At 45.8% G+C, this 15,591-nt stretch overlaps 1 protein-coding gene across 1 annotated transcript; it reads left to right on the forward strand.

Annotated features, from left to right (window-relative positions):
- Positions 1 to 691: 691 nt before the first annotated feature.
- On the forward strand, positions 692 to 4,292 carry Srsf6 (serine and arginine rich splicing factor 6). Its single transcript, XM_075962947.1, has 6 exons — positions 692 to 952; positions 1,154 to 1,302; positions 2,563 to 2,687; positions 2,787 to 2,995; positions 3,151 to 3,234; positions 3,338 to 4,292. Exons 1-6 carry the CDS (start codon positions 846 to 848, stop codon positions 3,681 to 3,683), a joined length of 1,020 nt encoding a protein of 339 aa, XP_075819062.1. The 5' UTR covers positions 692 to 845; the 3' UTR covers positions 3,684 to 4,292.
- The last annotated feature ends 11,299 nt before the right edge of the window (positions 4,293 to 15,591 follow it).

Consider the following 15,591-nt stretch of genomic DNA (forward strand, 5'->3'; position numbering starts at 1 on the left):
GTCACCTCTATGCGTATTCATACATACATATGTACCAAGTGCGTATTCCTGCCACATAAATACCGTGCCTTCCGAGCCAACCAGGTTAAGGATAGTATGGGTAGGAAAGGTGTTCTTGGGGAACCACCAGGTCTGACAACCCTGGGACACCGTCTGGTAGGTGAGTGGAGCCCTGCCACGCTCCCTTTGTGAGCAGCCGCGGTGATCGTGGAATTCAGAGCTGTCAGCGTTCGGAGCAGAGAGAAGGACGTCCCCGCAGGTCACTAAGACCTCCCGGCCGAGAAACTGTGGAACTGACCGGGTGCAGGAGCACGTTCCCACCAAAACCAGCGCGGACCAACGCTGGAGGGAAAGCGCAACCTCTTTTTTTTAGTAGACCAATCAGAGACGATAACGGGCCAGACTGACATCCCTGGGAACCAATGAGAAGCAGGGGCCGTCCTCCGGGTGCTTGGGCACGAGAACAGCTTATTAAAAGGCACCAGTCAAAGGGCCTGGTCCTGGCTGTGGACGGAGACGGGTGCCGAGCGCGGGGGACCATTTCGGGGGCGAGATCGGATCGCTCTAAGCTAGGCAAGCGCCGCCAGCAGCGCCGACCTCTCCGGAGCCGACCGCGGAGCGGGACAAAACGTGCTACGCGCCGACGTCACGCGCCGCGCCCCGCCCCCCGGACGCATATAGCGTAGGCCTGCGCGCGCGCGCGCACACCATTGTGTGGCTGACTCGGCCGCAGCTGCGGTGTGAGGCGCGTGTTCGGGCCTTCGCCGTCCCCGCACCCGCACCGCAGCCCTGCCCCGCGGCCCGCCGCACCTCAGCTAGCCCCCGGGAGCCCACCCGCCACGGCCATGCCGCGCGTCTACATAGGACGCCTGAGCTACAATGTCCGCGAGAAGGACATCCAACGCTTTTTCAGCGGCTACGGCCGCCTCCTCGAAATCGACCTCAAAAATGGGTGAGTCGCATCTGGGGGTCCGCGCCCCGTGGCGGAGGGAGCCCCCCCAAGGACCGAGTCGACCGAGGCCACTGCGCCGCGTGGCAGGGCCTCCAAAATGGCGGCGGCGCCTCGAGCGCGCGCAGGGGAGGTCGCGGGAGCGCGCGGCGCTGGCTAACGACACGCCCGCCGGTGCGCGGCCCGCGCTCCGCCCCTCCTCAGGTACGGTTTCGTGGAGTTCGAGGACTCCCGCGACGCCGACGACGCCGTTTACGAGCTGAACAGCAAGGAGCTGTGCGGCGAGCGCGTGATCGTAGAGCACGCCCGGGGCCCGCGCCGCGACCGCGATGGCTACAGCTACGGAAGCCGCAGTGAGTCCTTCCCCAGCGCGCTCCGCGTCCTGGGTACCGGGAGGGGGCGGTGGGTGCAGTCACGGGGGCGGGGCAGGGCGGGACCTCCCCAACCCGGGCAGGCGCGGAGGCCGGGGGTCGTTGGCCCTGGGTCTTCCCAGGCCCCTCTCCCTCCACGCATGCTCGGGTAGCCACGGGACACCGGAGCGCGGGGATTGGGTCTGGTGGCAGGTTGGCTAAGTTTGGAAGGGATGGCTTCAGTTGGCCCTCGTTGGCACTGACGCGGGCTCTCCGCACGTGGAAAGCAGGGTTGCCTGTATTTGTACTATTACCCCTTGCTTACCTGTCAGTGCTTTAGCTAGCATTGAGGAAGTTTTCAGGAAAGCTGGGGCGGGGGTGGGGCAGGGGGCGGGGAGGGGGAGGAGCTTGAAGCATAAGTCTTAGGAGAGGGGAGACTGGACGAGGGCCAAAGAAAATGCCATTTTAAACTAAGTAATGTGGTAGAACACCACAAAGTAAATCTAAATAAGCTTTATGCTGTATTGGAACTAGTTGGGGCATGTTACTGGGTGGGGGTTGGGGGGTTTTGGTTATGTGAAATGTTTAATGTTGAAATTGTTGCATGTTGAATTCAAACTTTTTAACAAGTCCTTGATGTTTCAATTTAAAAGTGACCAATGGGGCTGAGGCTGTGTCCACTGAGGCTAAGATGACTGCCTTTCCTGATTGGCCTTGGCTTTTCCATACATTGTGTGACCCTTGCCCTATGACCCTTTGGCTGACCTTACCGGAAGCCATGACGACAGCAGCCTTTTGCCATTAGACGCAGGGTGATGGTGAGGATTCCAAGGGTTAGACAAAACTGGTTAATCTGAACTAGGTGACTGTTACCTTGCGTGTTTTGTGGCCAAACCACCACCAAAAACCTCACACTGTGATGTAAGTACTTAGTGTAACTAGTAAACATTTTTGTAAATGTAGAAATGCATGTAATCAGTTAAGTTTTATATTTTACAATGTTCTGTAAAATAAAACTTAGCGAGGTAAATTGAATAAAGGAGCAGTCACTCTCTAACAGATTGCAGGAGAGGGTTAGTTGGATTTAGTCTATTTGACTTGCCCTTAATTTAATTTGTGGCAAATCACAAATGTATCGAGGGTTTAGCAGTATAATAGCAAAGTCCTACTCCAGTAATAAACGTTGCTATGTTTGTACTAACTTTCAAAAACATGTGTCCCTGTCATTGCAATGCATCTAATTACTCCCTCCATGTGATAAAGGTGGTGGAGGTGGATACAGCAGTCGGAGAACTTCTGGCAGAGACAAATATGGACCACCTGTTCGTACAGAATTCAGGCTTATTGTAGAAAATTTGTCTAGTCGTTGCAGTTGGCAAGACTTAAAGGTATGTACCTGGGCTTTAAGTGACAGTGGGCGGTCATTAAGAGTTAGTGCTGCATAGACATGCTCTAGATTCTGGGGCTTATCGGTCTTACTGTTTTAGGATTTCATGCGGCAAGCAGGAGAGGTGACTTATGCAGATGCTCACAAAGAACGCACAAATGAGGGTGTAATTGAATTTAGATCCTACTCTGACATGAAGCGTGCTTTGGATAAACTGGATGGCACAGAAATAAATGGCAGAAATATTAGGCTTATTGAAGATAAGCCACGAACAAGCCATAGACGCTCTTACTCTGGAAGTAGATCCAGGTAACATGAGAGGCTGGGGTGGCTTGTAGTTTTCAGTTGTTGCTTAATTAAATTTATGGTGTTTCTTGGTTGTGGTAAACAGATATTCAGCCATAGCTGAGTAGTACAAACACGTTCTTATAGAGATTAAAAATGTCGCTGTCTCTTGTGTGTAGATCACGCTCTAGAAGAAGGTCACGGAGTAGGAGTCGCAGGAGCAGCCGCAGTAGATCTCGAAGTATCTCAAAAAGTCGCTCCCGGTAAATAATGTGATATTGGGTCTCTCTTAATTTTACCTGTTGATGGCATACATGTGTTTTCTAACAAGATACTGAAAAATCTGACTTTTTTTTTTTTACACAGATCTAGGTCGCGGAGCAAAGGTCGATCCCGATCCCGCTCAAAAGGCAGGAAATCCAGATCAAAGAGCAAATCTAAGCCTAAATCTGATCGGGGTTCCCACTCACATTCAAGAAGCAGATCTAAGGATGAGTATGGGAAGTCCCGAAGTAGGTCACGTTCTCGGTCCCCCAAAGAAAATGGAAAAGGAGATATAAAGTCAAAATCCAGATCCCGGAGCCAGTCTCGATCCCATTCACCTCTGCCTGCTCCACCTTCAAAGGCCCGTTCTGTGTCCCCTCCACCAAAAAGAGCTTCCAGGTCCCGTTCTAGATCTCGTTCAAGGTCCAGATCAAGTTCCAGAGATTAACCCTGAACTCTACGTTCTTTGCACACTATTAACAGAACACTTTCCTACTTGCTTAGGCAGTTACTCTTCCGAGTTTGTACTTGGCCTCTTCTTCAAGAGGATTTCCTGAAAAGGGAACACAGGAATTTAATTTGTGGCCAAATTTAATGAGAAAAAGATGAGGTTTTAAAGTGGTAGTATGAAGCCCTGTCCCTTCTTTGTAGAATTAAGATAATTTTGATTTTATAGCCTTTGAGCCTAAAATAACTTTTGTAAAGATTAAGCTCATTTAGATTTTTTTTTTTAAAAAAATATTGCAGCAGAATCTGCTGCAGGGTTCTGTTGTTTTGTTTGCTTATTTTTAAATTAACTGTTTCAAGCTTTGGATACTGCAGGCTTTACAGGGAGAACCCAAATTTTCAATTATGTTGGCTTTTTATAAAGCTTGAGTTATGTAAGATTTAAATAAAAGTTTGCTACCAAGATGATTGCCTTATTGAATAGGTCACTACTTAGGGCCCTGTAAGTTTTGATACCTGCCATTGATGGAGACAGTGTAAGTTTCACTGAAGTGTAAAAACAAGGCAAGCCTCAGACCAGCAATAAATTAATCAGTTTGGATAACCTTAATTTGTGCTGTTAATTATATCTACCAAAGTCTTTTTCTGCCCCTTTAATAAGTTTAGTTAAAAGTAAAAGGGACTTTGTAGTTAGTGTCACAAGATGTTGTCCAGTTAAGAGGTTTTTAAACTAAAGGATTACAAATGAACTCCTCAAGAAGTAAGTCCTAGTACTTGGGATCTTGTTATCCTGTGTTCTGGAGGTGGTCAGTGTGATTAGTGTTAGTGTGTGGTTTGGTGGTCTCTAATGTTTTGAAAACAGAAGTAGCCTTTCTTTGATTAGGAATTTAGTTATCTTCCTCAAAGTGGGAAAAGCACATAATGCTGCATTTTCTGCTGAAAGTTGCTTATATGTAACAGGTGCTTAGCAGACTACTTGGTAAGATATTTGCTGGTTATAACTTCCCAACAATCAGTCCCATTGTGTTAGTGGGGCTTTTGTGGTTGGTTTGCAAAAACAGTGACATGGATCAGCTGAAATGCTTTGTGCTTTATACATAAAGCATTATGAACACTGTGGAAACCAAGTTAAAATAAACAGTGCAAACTTGTAGGAATAACTGGACTTGCAGTTTCCATGTTTGTTGAGACTGCAATCAATAAGTGAATTACCTTACAACCCTTTCATTGTTCGGATGTTTTAAAGTCATTTCATCCTAAATACTTCCTCAGTCTTGAGTCAAGGTGTAGATGAATTGGCTTCCTCAGCTGTTGCTACATAACCTAGCAAGGGTTGGATTATAGTGCTATAGGGTTGCTGTGTGGGACTGAATAATCAGAAATGCAATACAATGAGGCTGAGTGGGACATTGGGTATTCAAGGGCCTACATCGGTATCAGTAGCAAGGAAATGTTTTCAAGAAATTTCTGTTACAAAATCTAAAAGACTAACTTTAGGAAATAGTGTCAGATAAAGCTGCTGCTTTAGTCATCTTTTTTTTTTTTTGATACTTTGTTTAGATGTTTATTTTTCCAGTGTAAATTTCAGAAGTTAAAAGAAAATTGTTTCTTTTCGTAGTTTACCATTTTGCCTGTTCAAAGACAGAAGTGATGGCTCTTTAAAAATTGGGATTGACCAAAGTTCTTTGTTTTCAGGGAAAAATATATAAAAGCTTTCTGAGCCACAGTCTTTTAAAGGGAGGAAAGGTTATCAGTAAAATTAGGCTTTCTGACCGCATGCATCTTCAACTGTGCTTGCCTTCTATTAATGTAGTACATGATAGAGGCATTTGACTATTTTTACCTGCCCCCATAAGCATATAATGTATAGGTAAATGCCAACATCCATATAATTTTTTCTAGGGGCAAAGGCCATTTTATTAAAAATCTAGGCCTAGACCCTAGTTGTTAAATACACTGAATAAACCACTGACTGCATTTAAAGCGTTTGCCTTAGCAAATTTAGTTCCTTACTGACTAGTGAATTCAGTTCTGCCAAGTAATACGCAGATTCTAAGAATCCCATCTTGCACACATTGGTGATGCCCTGGGTGGAGTATCAACAGCACCAACCGATAACAGAGCACAAGAGAAGTGGGGAACATCTTGAGTCCTGTTGGACGTGATAGTGTTTCTTGATATGCCACAGTGCCTTTATGGCCAGTTTGAGTCCTGCCTACTTCAGCCTTTATGTTCCCACTCCTCCTGTGTTACCATTGCTTTCATCTTGGATATTCTTTTTTTCTACTTTGTTAACGTATTTTATGCTTTATCTCAATAAAACGCTTACCAAGGGAAAGACTTGTTCTGAGTTTATTGTGTGGTCCCTTGGCACCAAGTACTTGGCCGGTAGTTTTTTGAGTTCTAGTTACCATTGGCTAGTAGTTGATATGTGCTCTTATTTTAGCTCTAGAGGGCAGAGTTTGGGGACAGTAGATAGTTTGTCTCATTTTCCTGTATTTATTCTTGTCCATTTTTATCTTGTGGTTGATATTTTCAACACAGTTTTTCAAATTGGGAAATTTTAAATACTTTGCAAATCCTTAACCTATGTCCTTAATCCTGGGCACTCTAGGCTTTACAGGTTTAGCTTTCAATACCATTGCATTTTCTATTGCTTAATGTTGTTCTCAAAAGCCTCACCTGTGGTCGATCTGATTTCATATACATGGTGGAGTTCCTTGTTTTTCTAAGAATGATCTAGGGCTTGAAGCATAGCTCAGGATGCAGCTTTCTCTCGCATAAATAAACTAATAGGGACTGACTGTGGTGGTAGCATGGGAGGCTAAAGCCGGAAGATTGCTCTGAATTTTAGGCCAGCCAGTATAATTAGCAAGATAGCTTGTCTGAAAAAAAAATACTTGGAATATAAAATTTTTTAAGTTTAGTTACTAAGGTAGACACTACTTAAGGTGTCTTTTTATTTCTTAGATTGGTCTCAAACTAACCATGACTTTGGACTTGTAATGTTAAGGCAGTATCAGTGGCATGTAGTATCACATTTGTACCTGTGCTTGTCCCTTTTTTCTTAACACTATTTAGGGGCTGACCTTCAGCTCAGCAATCCTACCGCCTCAGACTCTTGATAATTTTAAATTTCTAACCACAAGTGTAGCCTTTCCTAAAAGGGTGGGTTAGTACAGTTATCTTCAGATCCTAAATAAATAGCCTTTGTGGTTAAAACTGACTCTCAGTAGTGATTCCCAGGCTCCTATTGTAGCAGTTAATAAAGTAATGGGCACTAGTTTGACCAGAAAGGAGTTTCAGTTCCAAAATGTAAACAAAGGGTGATGCAGCGAAGTCCACCTGATTCCTTGGAGGAAGTAGGACATGCAGGTATTGCACTCTACTTTGGAGATGCTTCTTGACAGCATGAGTAATAGATAGACATGGAGTAGTCTGAATATCCCAGGGCTCTGATTCCAGTACATTAGCTCTCAGTTAACAAAATCCCCAAACATTTTGGGTTAGGAAGTGACAAACTGCAGAAGGATGTTTTGGAGGCTTTTGTGTACAAAATAGGTTTCATTAATGTTTTGGGATGATCACTCTGATCTAGGTGACCTCAAATTCACAGCAGTTTAAGATGCCTCACCTTGAGAGCTGGGATTATAGACGTGCCATGACACTTGACCATTGCTGTTAACTTTTACAGTGAATTTAAGACACCAGTAAGAATAGTGGGATAAACCACCACCCACTTAAGCTTTAACAGTATATATACCTGTGCGTTTCCAATTTTGAAGGTAACTCTAGGCATTTAATAATGGTAATGCTATAGTACATAGTTCTAGAGGGCATCCAAAATCTCTTTAAGCCCTGCCAAGTGTAGCCAAAGCCTGTAATCCAACACAAGATGATTTTTGAAATCGGGGCTGCATAGGTAAGTTTGCCCCCCAAATGGAGGGTGGGTTTATATAAACATTTTTCCATTGCCCCATAAAGATTGAAGTAGCTAGGTCATTGTGTATTTCCCAGTCTTGATTTGCTCTAATTAAAGTATATCCGATGCCTTGCACTTGCTGTAAATGGATAGATTTTATTTTTCACAGATGTTTACCTAAATCAACAGCTGGGAACTTGTTTGAAATGCAGCTTCTCAGGTCCCACCCTGGACACACTGATCCATCCAGAAATACGGGGTGGAAACCAGCCTTACATGTCCTAATAAGCTCTCATATGAAATTGTCAGGGGAGTGTTGGTGTGGACTTCCTGCACCAGGCCCAACAGAGCAGAGGGGAATCACTCATGCTCAGGTTTGAAGTCATGCAGAAAACAGAGTTGTTTATTTGGCCTCTCAAGAAATGAGAGGTCTTCACTCAGACCAATTCTAGCTGACCTGATAAAGAAGCCCTTGTGCTTTGGCCTTTATGAGACAAGGAACACTTTGAAATGAAGGACCCCCATCTTACTCTGGTCCTTCAACCTTCTGCCTATGAAGCCAGTTCTGCTCAGTTCATCAGAGCACTTGATTTCTAAAGTAGATGGTGCCTATTTCTAGAAGTAGAAAAAAAATTATGTATAGATTTATTATACTAGTTTCGTTTTAGTTGTGACTGCACTCGGTTGAGTTCCCCTAACAGAACGTTACCTTCATAGAAAGGTGTGGACCTGGGTTGTGCTTGAGTTAGCACTTTTCTAGCTATGGGTTTGAGACCCTGCAGTCCTAAACATGACTACCATCACAGATCACCACTACATGTTCCGGTTATCAAGTTCCATTTGGCCCTGCTACCCTAGATCCTGCCCTGGAGCTAAGTGTGGTGGCACCTGCCTATAAATTCAGTACAGTTGAGTCACAGGCCAGGAGTGTTAATGGTTGTAGTGCTGGCAGCACATTCAGTACCTGGCACTGCAAAAAGATGAAGAAAATAGCACCACACCCAGATTTTCAGGAAACTGCTATGTAACTGAACAATCTGTGGTCTTCTTGGGTCTGTGTTGACCACACTGCAAACCTCTACTTGAGAACCCGGTGTTTTGTGGCATTCTGTAGTGTTAGAGAGCAAAGTTGCTGAGACTTTATGCATTCCAGATAGGTGTTCTACCACAGCTATATTCCTGACTCATGGTATTTTTTTTTCTTACATTATTATGTTTGTGGGTGTCAGTTCAGCAGTTCCCTCCTACCATTTGGGTTCTGGAAATTGACCTCAAATGACCAGAACTGGCAGCAAGTGCTTTTAGCCCCTGAGCCATCACCTGACCACCTCAGTGGTATTCTGATGAGGACTAGGATTCCCTCAGCAATACACATCATTTCCTCTCTTCCACCCTAAGACACCATTTGATGATTACTATGCTTCAACTTTTTAAAGGCACGAAGAGCAAGTAAACAGCATAGATGGTCGTTGGGACCCTTTTTTAAGGCTTAAGTGATTGCAGTGCCCAGCTCAGGGAGCTGGAGATGCATCGGCTAACCAGTCTTCTCAATGAGTATTAAAACCCTAGAGTTCCTAAATTAGGCTTTTATGTAAGGGGCTGTCCCTTCCTTTTGGACTATTTAGGCAGCTAGATGTGGGTCTCATGTCCATGCTTATACTAGTCTGTGCAAAGAAGATGGGCACACAGGAAGAAGGAACGTCTTTGTTCTTCCCCTCAGTGTATCTTACTGGTGTCACTGATCTTAACAATGGGGCTTGAGATTGTAGGGCTGGATAGACTTACGCATCTACTCTCACCTTGTCCTGTGTCTGCTTGAGTCTGCTCAGCTGAATTACCTACCTATCCAGAGTATCTGGAACCTACATTTCTGAAGGGCCATATACTGAGTCATGGCTGTCCCATCGCTTTTTATTTCTCTGGTCCTCTGTTCTTTCAGAGATCCTGTACTACTCAGACCCCAGGCTTCCACAGCCTGTGGATTCAAAAGAAATGATGCAGCATCTACAATCTGAGGCTGGGCTCACAAGCCAAATTGTGAGCTTCCCTTCCTCTGTGAAAGCTTACAGGGGGGTCATTGTTTTGGATTGAGCTCCAGCAGTGAACCCTAAAAGAATAGACTAAAATGGGAGTACTGGAGATGGCTCAACAGGTAAAAGCACTTTCTACCAAGCTTGACAACCTGTTCAGACCTTGGAACACAACACGGTCAAAAGAGCTGCATGTTGTCTTCTAGATGTGTAAACATGACAATAGACCAAAGTGGAGGAGTTATTCCTGGTAAAAGTTCTGTTACCAACCCAAATTAAGCTATTTGGCTGACTTTCCAAGAAATCAGGTGAAAGCAAAATTTCCAAAACAAACCAGCCCCAGCAGCCTCAATAGATAAAGCAGTCTAGGGCTAGGGAGATGAGTCAGTGGTTAAGAGCACTGGCTGTCCTTCCAGGGGACCCAGGTTCAAGTCCCAGCACCACATGGTAACTCCAAACCCAGGGTATCCAGGCACACATGAGGAACAAACAACATGCAGTCAGAGCACCCTTACATACAAAAAGTCTGAGGGTGACCTTTTAACACTATGGTACCTTGTTATGTTGCCCAGGCACTCAAGAAATCTTGCCTCCGTTACCAGGACTACATGAATGTGCCTTTGAGCCCTATACTCTTCAAACTGTACTGGTACCTTAAGTAGGTGTAGACGGGTCTGCTGATGGTTAAATGGGCAGGTTCCCATGACTGGTGTTCTGTCTCTTTGGAGTAGTACATTTAATTGTACAAGTAAATCACTTACCCAGAACCAATTTTTGCTTTGCCCTTCTTGCTTCAATATGACTGCCAAGAGGGTAGGCCCAGGGAGATGGCTTAGCAAGTAAAAGCTTTGCCATGCATGCTTGCAAGCTTGGCATTAGGAGCTCGATCCATGCATGTCATGATTTAAGAAAAGAACTGACTCCCAAAAGTTGTACTCTGACCTCCGTTCATGAGACATGGCACATGTATACCTTCACTTACACATCATATACACACAATACTTTCTAAAGAGTAGTGTGTGCATGATTCCTAGTGCATGTGGTATGAGTTTAGGGATTCGATCCTAAGATGACGTGTCTCCACTAAGCATCCAAATAAAGAAAAATGCTTTCTGAGCCCACCCCAAATGGCCTATGTATTTTCCTAACCTGTAGTCTAATGAGGTAGTTGCCTAATTCTTGGTCCCCAAAGACCAAATTTGGCTGTCACCTTAAGAGCCTGAATAGTGGCTAAATTGAGCTTGTTACTCATACCTGTAATCGCAGCTACTTGGGAGGCTGACATAGGGTTACATTAGCGAAACTGTCTCAATAGGACCTTTTTTCCAAAAGAAGGTTTGGGGATGTAGAGTTTGGTCTAGTATGCATGGATTCTTAGGTTCTGTTCCCAGTAAAGAATCTAGTATGGCCATCTGGAAAGAATGGGACCGGCCTCCTAGACTCCTTCAAGATACTAACAGAAGCTTGAGGGCTACTCCAGAAAGACAGAACTAGGGGTAAGAAAAACACAGGCAAGCAGCCTTGGTCATCCAGGGCTAGTTCTGTGGGGTTATTGCTGTCACCTGGGGAATCATTGAGTGGGCAGCTAAATTCTGACATAAGATTACCAGCCTGTGGCTGGGCGATGGTGCCACATTCTTTTAATCCCAGCACTTGGGAGCCAGAGGCAGGCAGATCTCTTTGTGTTCAAGGCCAGCCTGGTCTACAAAGTTCCAGGACTGTTACAGGGAGAAACCTGTCTCGTACCACCCCCGCCCCCCCCAAAAATTAACAGTCTGCAGGGCTTTCTGGAAGTCAAGGTGAGCTGTGGAGAAATGATTTAAGAACAAGCCAAAGGAAAAAAAAATGGAGTCAGTTAATAATGACTGTTTCCTCCAGCAAGGGAAGCAAGGGGCAGTTTGAAAGGCGCCCCCACTCATTCAGAAAATGAGTGATCTTTAGACAGGGAATTTCAGTTCCAAGTCCACAATACCACAAAGACTTAATGCTGTCACTGTGAGTGATAAAATCGAAGACTCCAGTCACTCGGGCCTCGCCCTACCCCTCCATGACAAGAGATGCCAGGACAGAGTTGCTTCCCTGTGTGCTGCTCCTGATTCGCTCTTACAAATTCAGTGATTAACAACCCTGGCTATCCTGGAACTCTCTGTAGACCAGGCTGGCCTTGAACTCAAAAGATCTGCTTGCCTCTGCATCCTGAGTGCTGTGCCACCACCACCCGGCTCCCTTGTGGTATTTTAGCCTTTTTAGGTGTCTTTAGACAGGGAATTTCTGTGTTAAAAGGATTCCCAATTTGCATAGTCTGATGTGTTTGGGGAAACAGAGATGTTTTCACGTGAAGGGCAAAACCCTGCTATTCTAAGATCCTTGGACTACTGCAACAGTGACTTCAGCTCCTAGTGAAACAGGAAGAATGGGCTGCCTCCAAACAAGTTTTTTCCATGCTTCTCTATGCCAACACCATCTGTGCCCAATCTTGGGAAGCGGAGTGGAATATGAAGGAAGCATTGGACTTGCTCACTCTCTTCTTTAAGCAAACTGGGACAAGCAGGGTAAACTGAGCATAGGGGCAGAACTGCCCATATCACATCAGCTTGGAAGGGGCTCTCCATCCCTGGGGTGTTGGAATGAACAACAGGTATTAAGACCAATGAGACCGTAAATAGGTAGAAAATAGCAACTGAAATCTATATGAGCTGTTTTTGAATCCCACCTGCTCAAATTTCATGCATCAGTTTGAATCATTAAAAGATGGATTTGTTATTGAGGAAGCATGTGTTTTAATAGGTTTAACCATTTTAATACTTAACCATTTTTGAATCTTAAATAAGCATAGTCTGAATAAAAGAAAACAGCAATGGTTGTGTGTTGGTGTGTTTAAAGAGGCTTCTATGATTATGGCAGTCCCCATCCTTTTTCTGACTAATCTTGTCCCTAAGAACACAAAATGTTCAGAACTGTTGAGACCAGACAACACATGTAAAGAATAGTTCAAATTTAAACTGTTTGCCACAACAATTAGGAGAGTTTACCGTTTAAGTAAGAACTATTTTTCTTTTTTTTAAATATTTATTTATTATGTATACAATATTCTGTCTGTATGTCTGCAGGCCAGAAGAGGGCAACAGACCCCGTTACAGATGGTTGTGAGCCACCATGTGGTTGCTGGGAATTGAACTCAGGACCTTTGGAAGAGCAGGCAATGCTCTTAACCTCTGAGCCATCTCTCCAGCCCCGTAAGAACTATTTTTCATCTGGACTAGGAATCTAAAGATTTGGCTGATGGCTACCACCTAAGAGCCAAATAGACCTCTTTCCTTCTGGGCAAAATAAGGGGGTAAAATTAAAAACCTGTGTGTAAGAAGGAAGTGGGGCACTGAAGAGTCAACCGAAAGACATTTGTTCATTAGTACCCACTGTGCTAGGAACTGGGAATACTAAGACCTGGTGGATTTCCTTCATTCTAGAGCGCAGGGTCTCCCAAAGTCTTGAAATACTCGTTTCTATGACGTTACAGCCGTGGTACCAGAATAAGAACCAATAAAGCAGCGGTCTGGTAGAGTGATGAGCTCAGGAAATAGAAGACACAAGAGGAGCCAGTGACCTGCTTGAATCAACACTGAAGGAGCCATTATAGAACTCTAGAACATGGCTTGACAGTCTTCCAATGTTGAACGGAAGCACAGGAGTACAGTGATATTCCCAGGTCACGTCATCAGCCAGTGGCAGTAGGTCACCCAAAGGCTGGCACAGCTAGGGTCCCTCATGCCAGGCAAGCTCAAGGCCAGACGCCGCGTGGTGCCAAGCTTCCTTCATCTGGGTGTGCGTGCTCTTCACCCATCCTAGGACAGTTTTCCGAAAATCCTGAAATCCCCTTCTCCAAATGGGGGACCCAGGTGTATACAGGGGTGCGCCTTGCCTGGTACAGATCACTCAGCTGGAGGTCCATCAGGCTGGCTGCCACTCCCGGCTCCGTGGTTCCCAGAATACTGTAAGAATCTCCACCCACTTCTCCCGAGAAGCTAACGGGTCCTGTGGGGAAGAGGCAATTAAGCCTGCACCCCCAGAGCTCCGACAAAAAGCAAAAGCTGCAACCTGGGTCCATGGCCGCTCAGACCAGGCGGCTTAAGCAGCTCCACGCCGCGCTCTGCAGGGAACGGACCCGCCCCCCTGTGTGCGCAGGCGCGCGCCACACCGGGCGCCCTCGGTCACTTGGCGCGGGCTGCACCCGCTAGCCTTGCAGGTAAGCACGGGTCGGTGGACTCGGGCTGGGGGCTCCCGGTACGTCACACCCCGGTCCCGGCCGGCGTGACGAGTGCAGGTGTCCTGAGGGCCCCGCCCCAGGTACTTTCTCAGTTCCTGGCGCACTGGCCGCGGGCTGGGGAGGTGGCTCTGCAGTACCAGGGCTGGGCACTCCCTTTGGGGGCTGCGGGATGCCGGGCGAGCGAGCCCACAGGCACTGCTGTCGGCATCCAGAGCCGCGGGGAGGGCAGAGACTCGGCCTTGCAAAGAGATGCAATCAATTAAGAGTTTCCATTAATGAGAGGGTGTGGAGGGCGAGTTCGGGTTTCCATAGGCCATTTGGCAAACTTTCCTCTGTCACTGATTTTCAATATTTTTTTAACAGAAAATGGATTTTTAAAAAATTGGCTATAAGCGGGGGGAAAAAAAAAACCTAAAGAATTCCGCCATTTTGGCGTTTAAAAAAAGTAACCCTTCCGCAGAGCAAATGGATCAGTGACCGCCCCGCCTGCAACTGTCTGCGTTAGTCGAGGGAGGCGGGTGGTGGGTGGACTTGGACACTCCAACAGCGCATTCCACTCGCTAGCGTCTACATTAGCTTCGGCAGAGACGAGCCAGGGGAAGCCCCTCCAAGTTTTCTGTGTGCCTCCAGAACTATCTCTCTTCTTTCCAACACCTAACCACCAGGGCATTTATTGGGTGTCTGCTGTATACAAGACATCAAAGGGCTCTGGGAGGAGTGTGTGTGGAAAGCCTGACAGACAGAATGGATACGTTCAAAAATTGTTTATTGAGCACTTGCTATGTACAACTACTCTCGTTTTAAGTAGGATTTCCTGGAAACACAGATTTAAGTGTAGGTTTATGGGCGTAGCCCTGTGAAGCCAGCAAGATGGAACAGAGATTGTGAAATACTGATACAGTCTCAACAGAGCTTCAACCTGGGGAGCAAGAATCCCTAAACTTGAGATGGCCCTGCAGAGATGCCTCAAATGAAGGTAAAAGGATGGGGCTTTGATAGGCCTCAGTCAACTGAGCATCTATAGCTGTCTTAGGGAGAGAACATTTGAATGAGAGTTCCCCTGAGGCTGATAGCTGACAGTTGTCTCCATTAGTCTCCAGAAAGGGCTTCTTTTGACTCCCCTTCCAGTTCGCTGCAAGCTTTTCTCACTGGCACTGGATCTCCTCTGCCCTCCCAACCTGCAATTGTTTTGGTGCTCCAAGGCTTCCCTCTTTTCTCTGCATTCCCTTCTATGTCTTAAACACCATCTGTGTGCAACAACTTTCAAATGTGTCTCCAGCTGCAGCCTCATCCCTTAAAGTAGAAGGCTCATGAGAACCCTGTGTCTCAGGAGCACCACTGTCCCCAAAGCATAGAGCAGTGTTGGCACTTCACTGGCTCTCTGGGACGTGCTGAGACCAGACAGCAAAGTCCTGTCAGAAAGACCATCTTCAGCTGCTTCTCTGAGACACCTGCCAGAGGGGATTGTTTTTTTCTTTTTTAAAGACTTCTTTGAATAAGCAGCCTCTCTTCATAATCGTCAGTATTTTAAATAAGAGTTTTATTCTGTTTAAAATAACTATACGTGACACAGAAGAAATGGCTCAGGGTTAAAAGCACCTGTTGCTCTTGCAGAGGACCCAGGTTCAATTCCCAGCAACCCCATGGTCTCTGACAACCATCTGGAGCTCCAGTTTCAGGAGGATCAGAGGCC

This window comes from Microtus pennsylvanicus, chromosome 2, assembly GCF_037038515.1.
Source record: "Microtus pennsylvanicus isolate mMicPen1 chromosome 2, mMicPen1.hap1, whole genome shotgun sequence".
NCBI lineage: Eukaryota > Metazoa > Chordata > Mammalia > Rodentia > Cricetidae > Microtus > Microtus pennsylvanicus.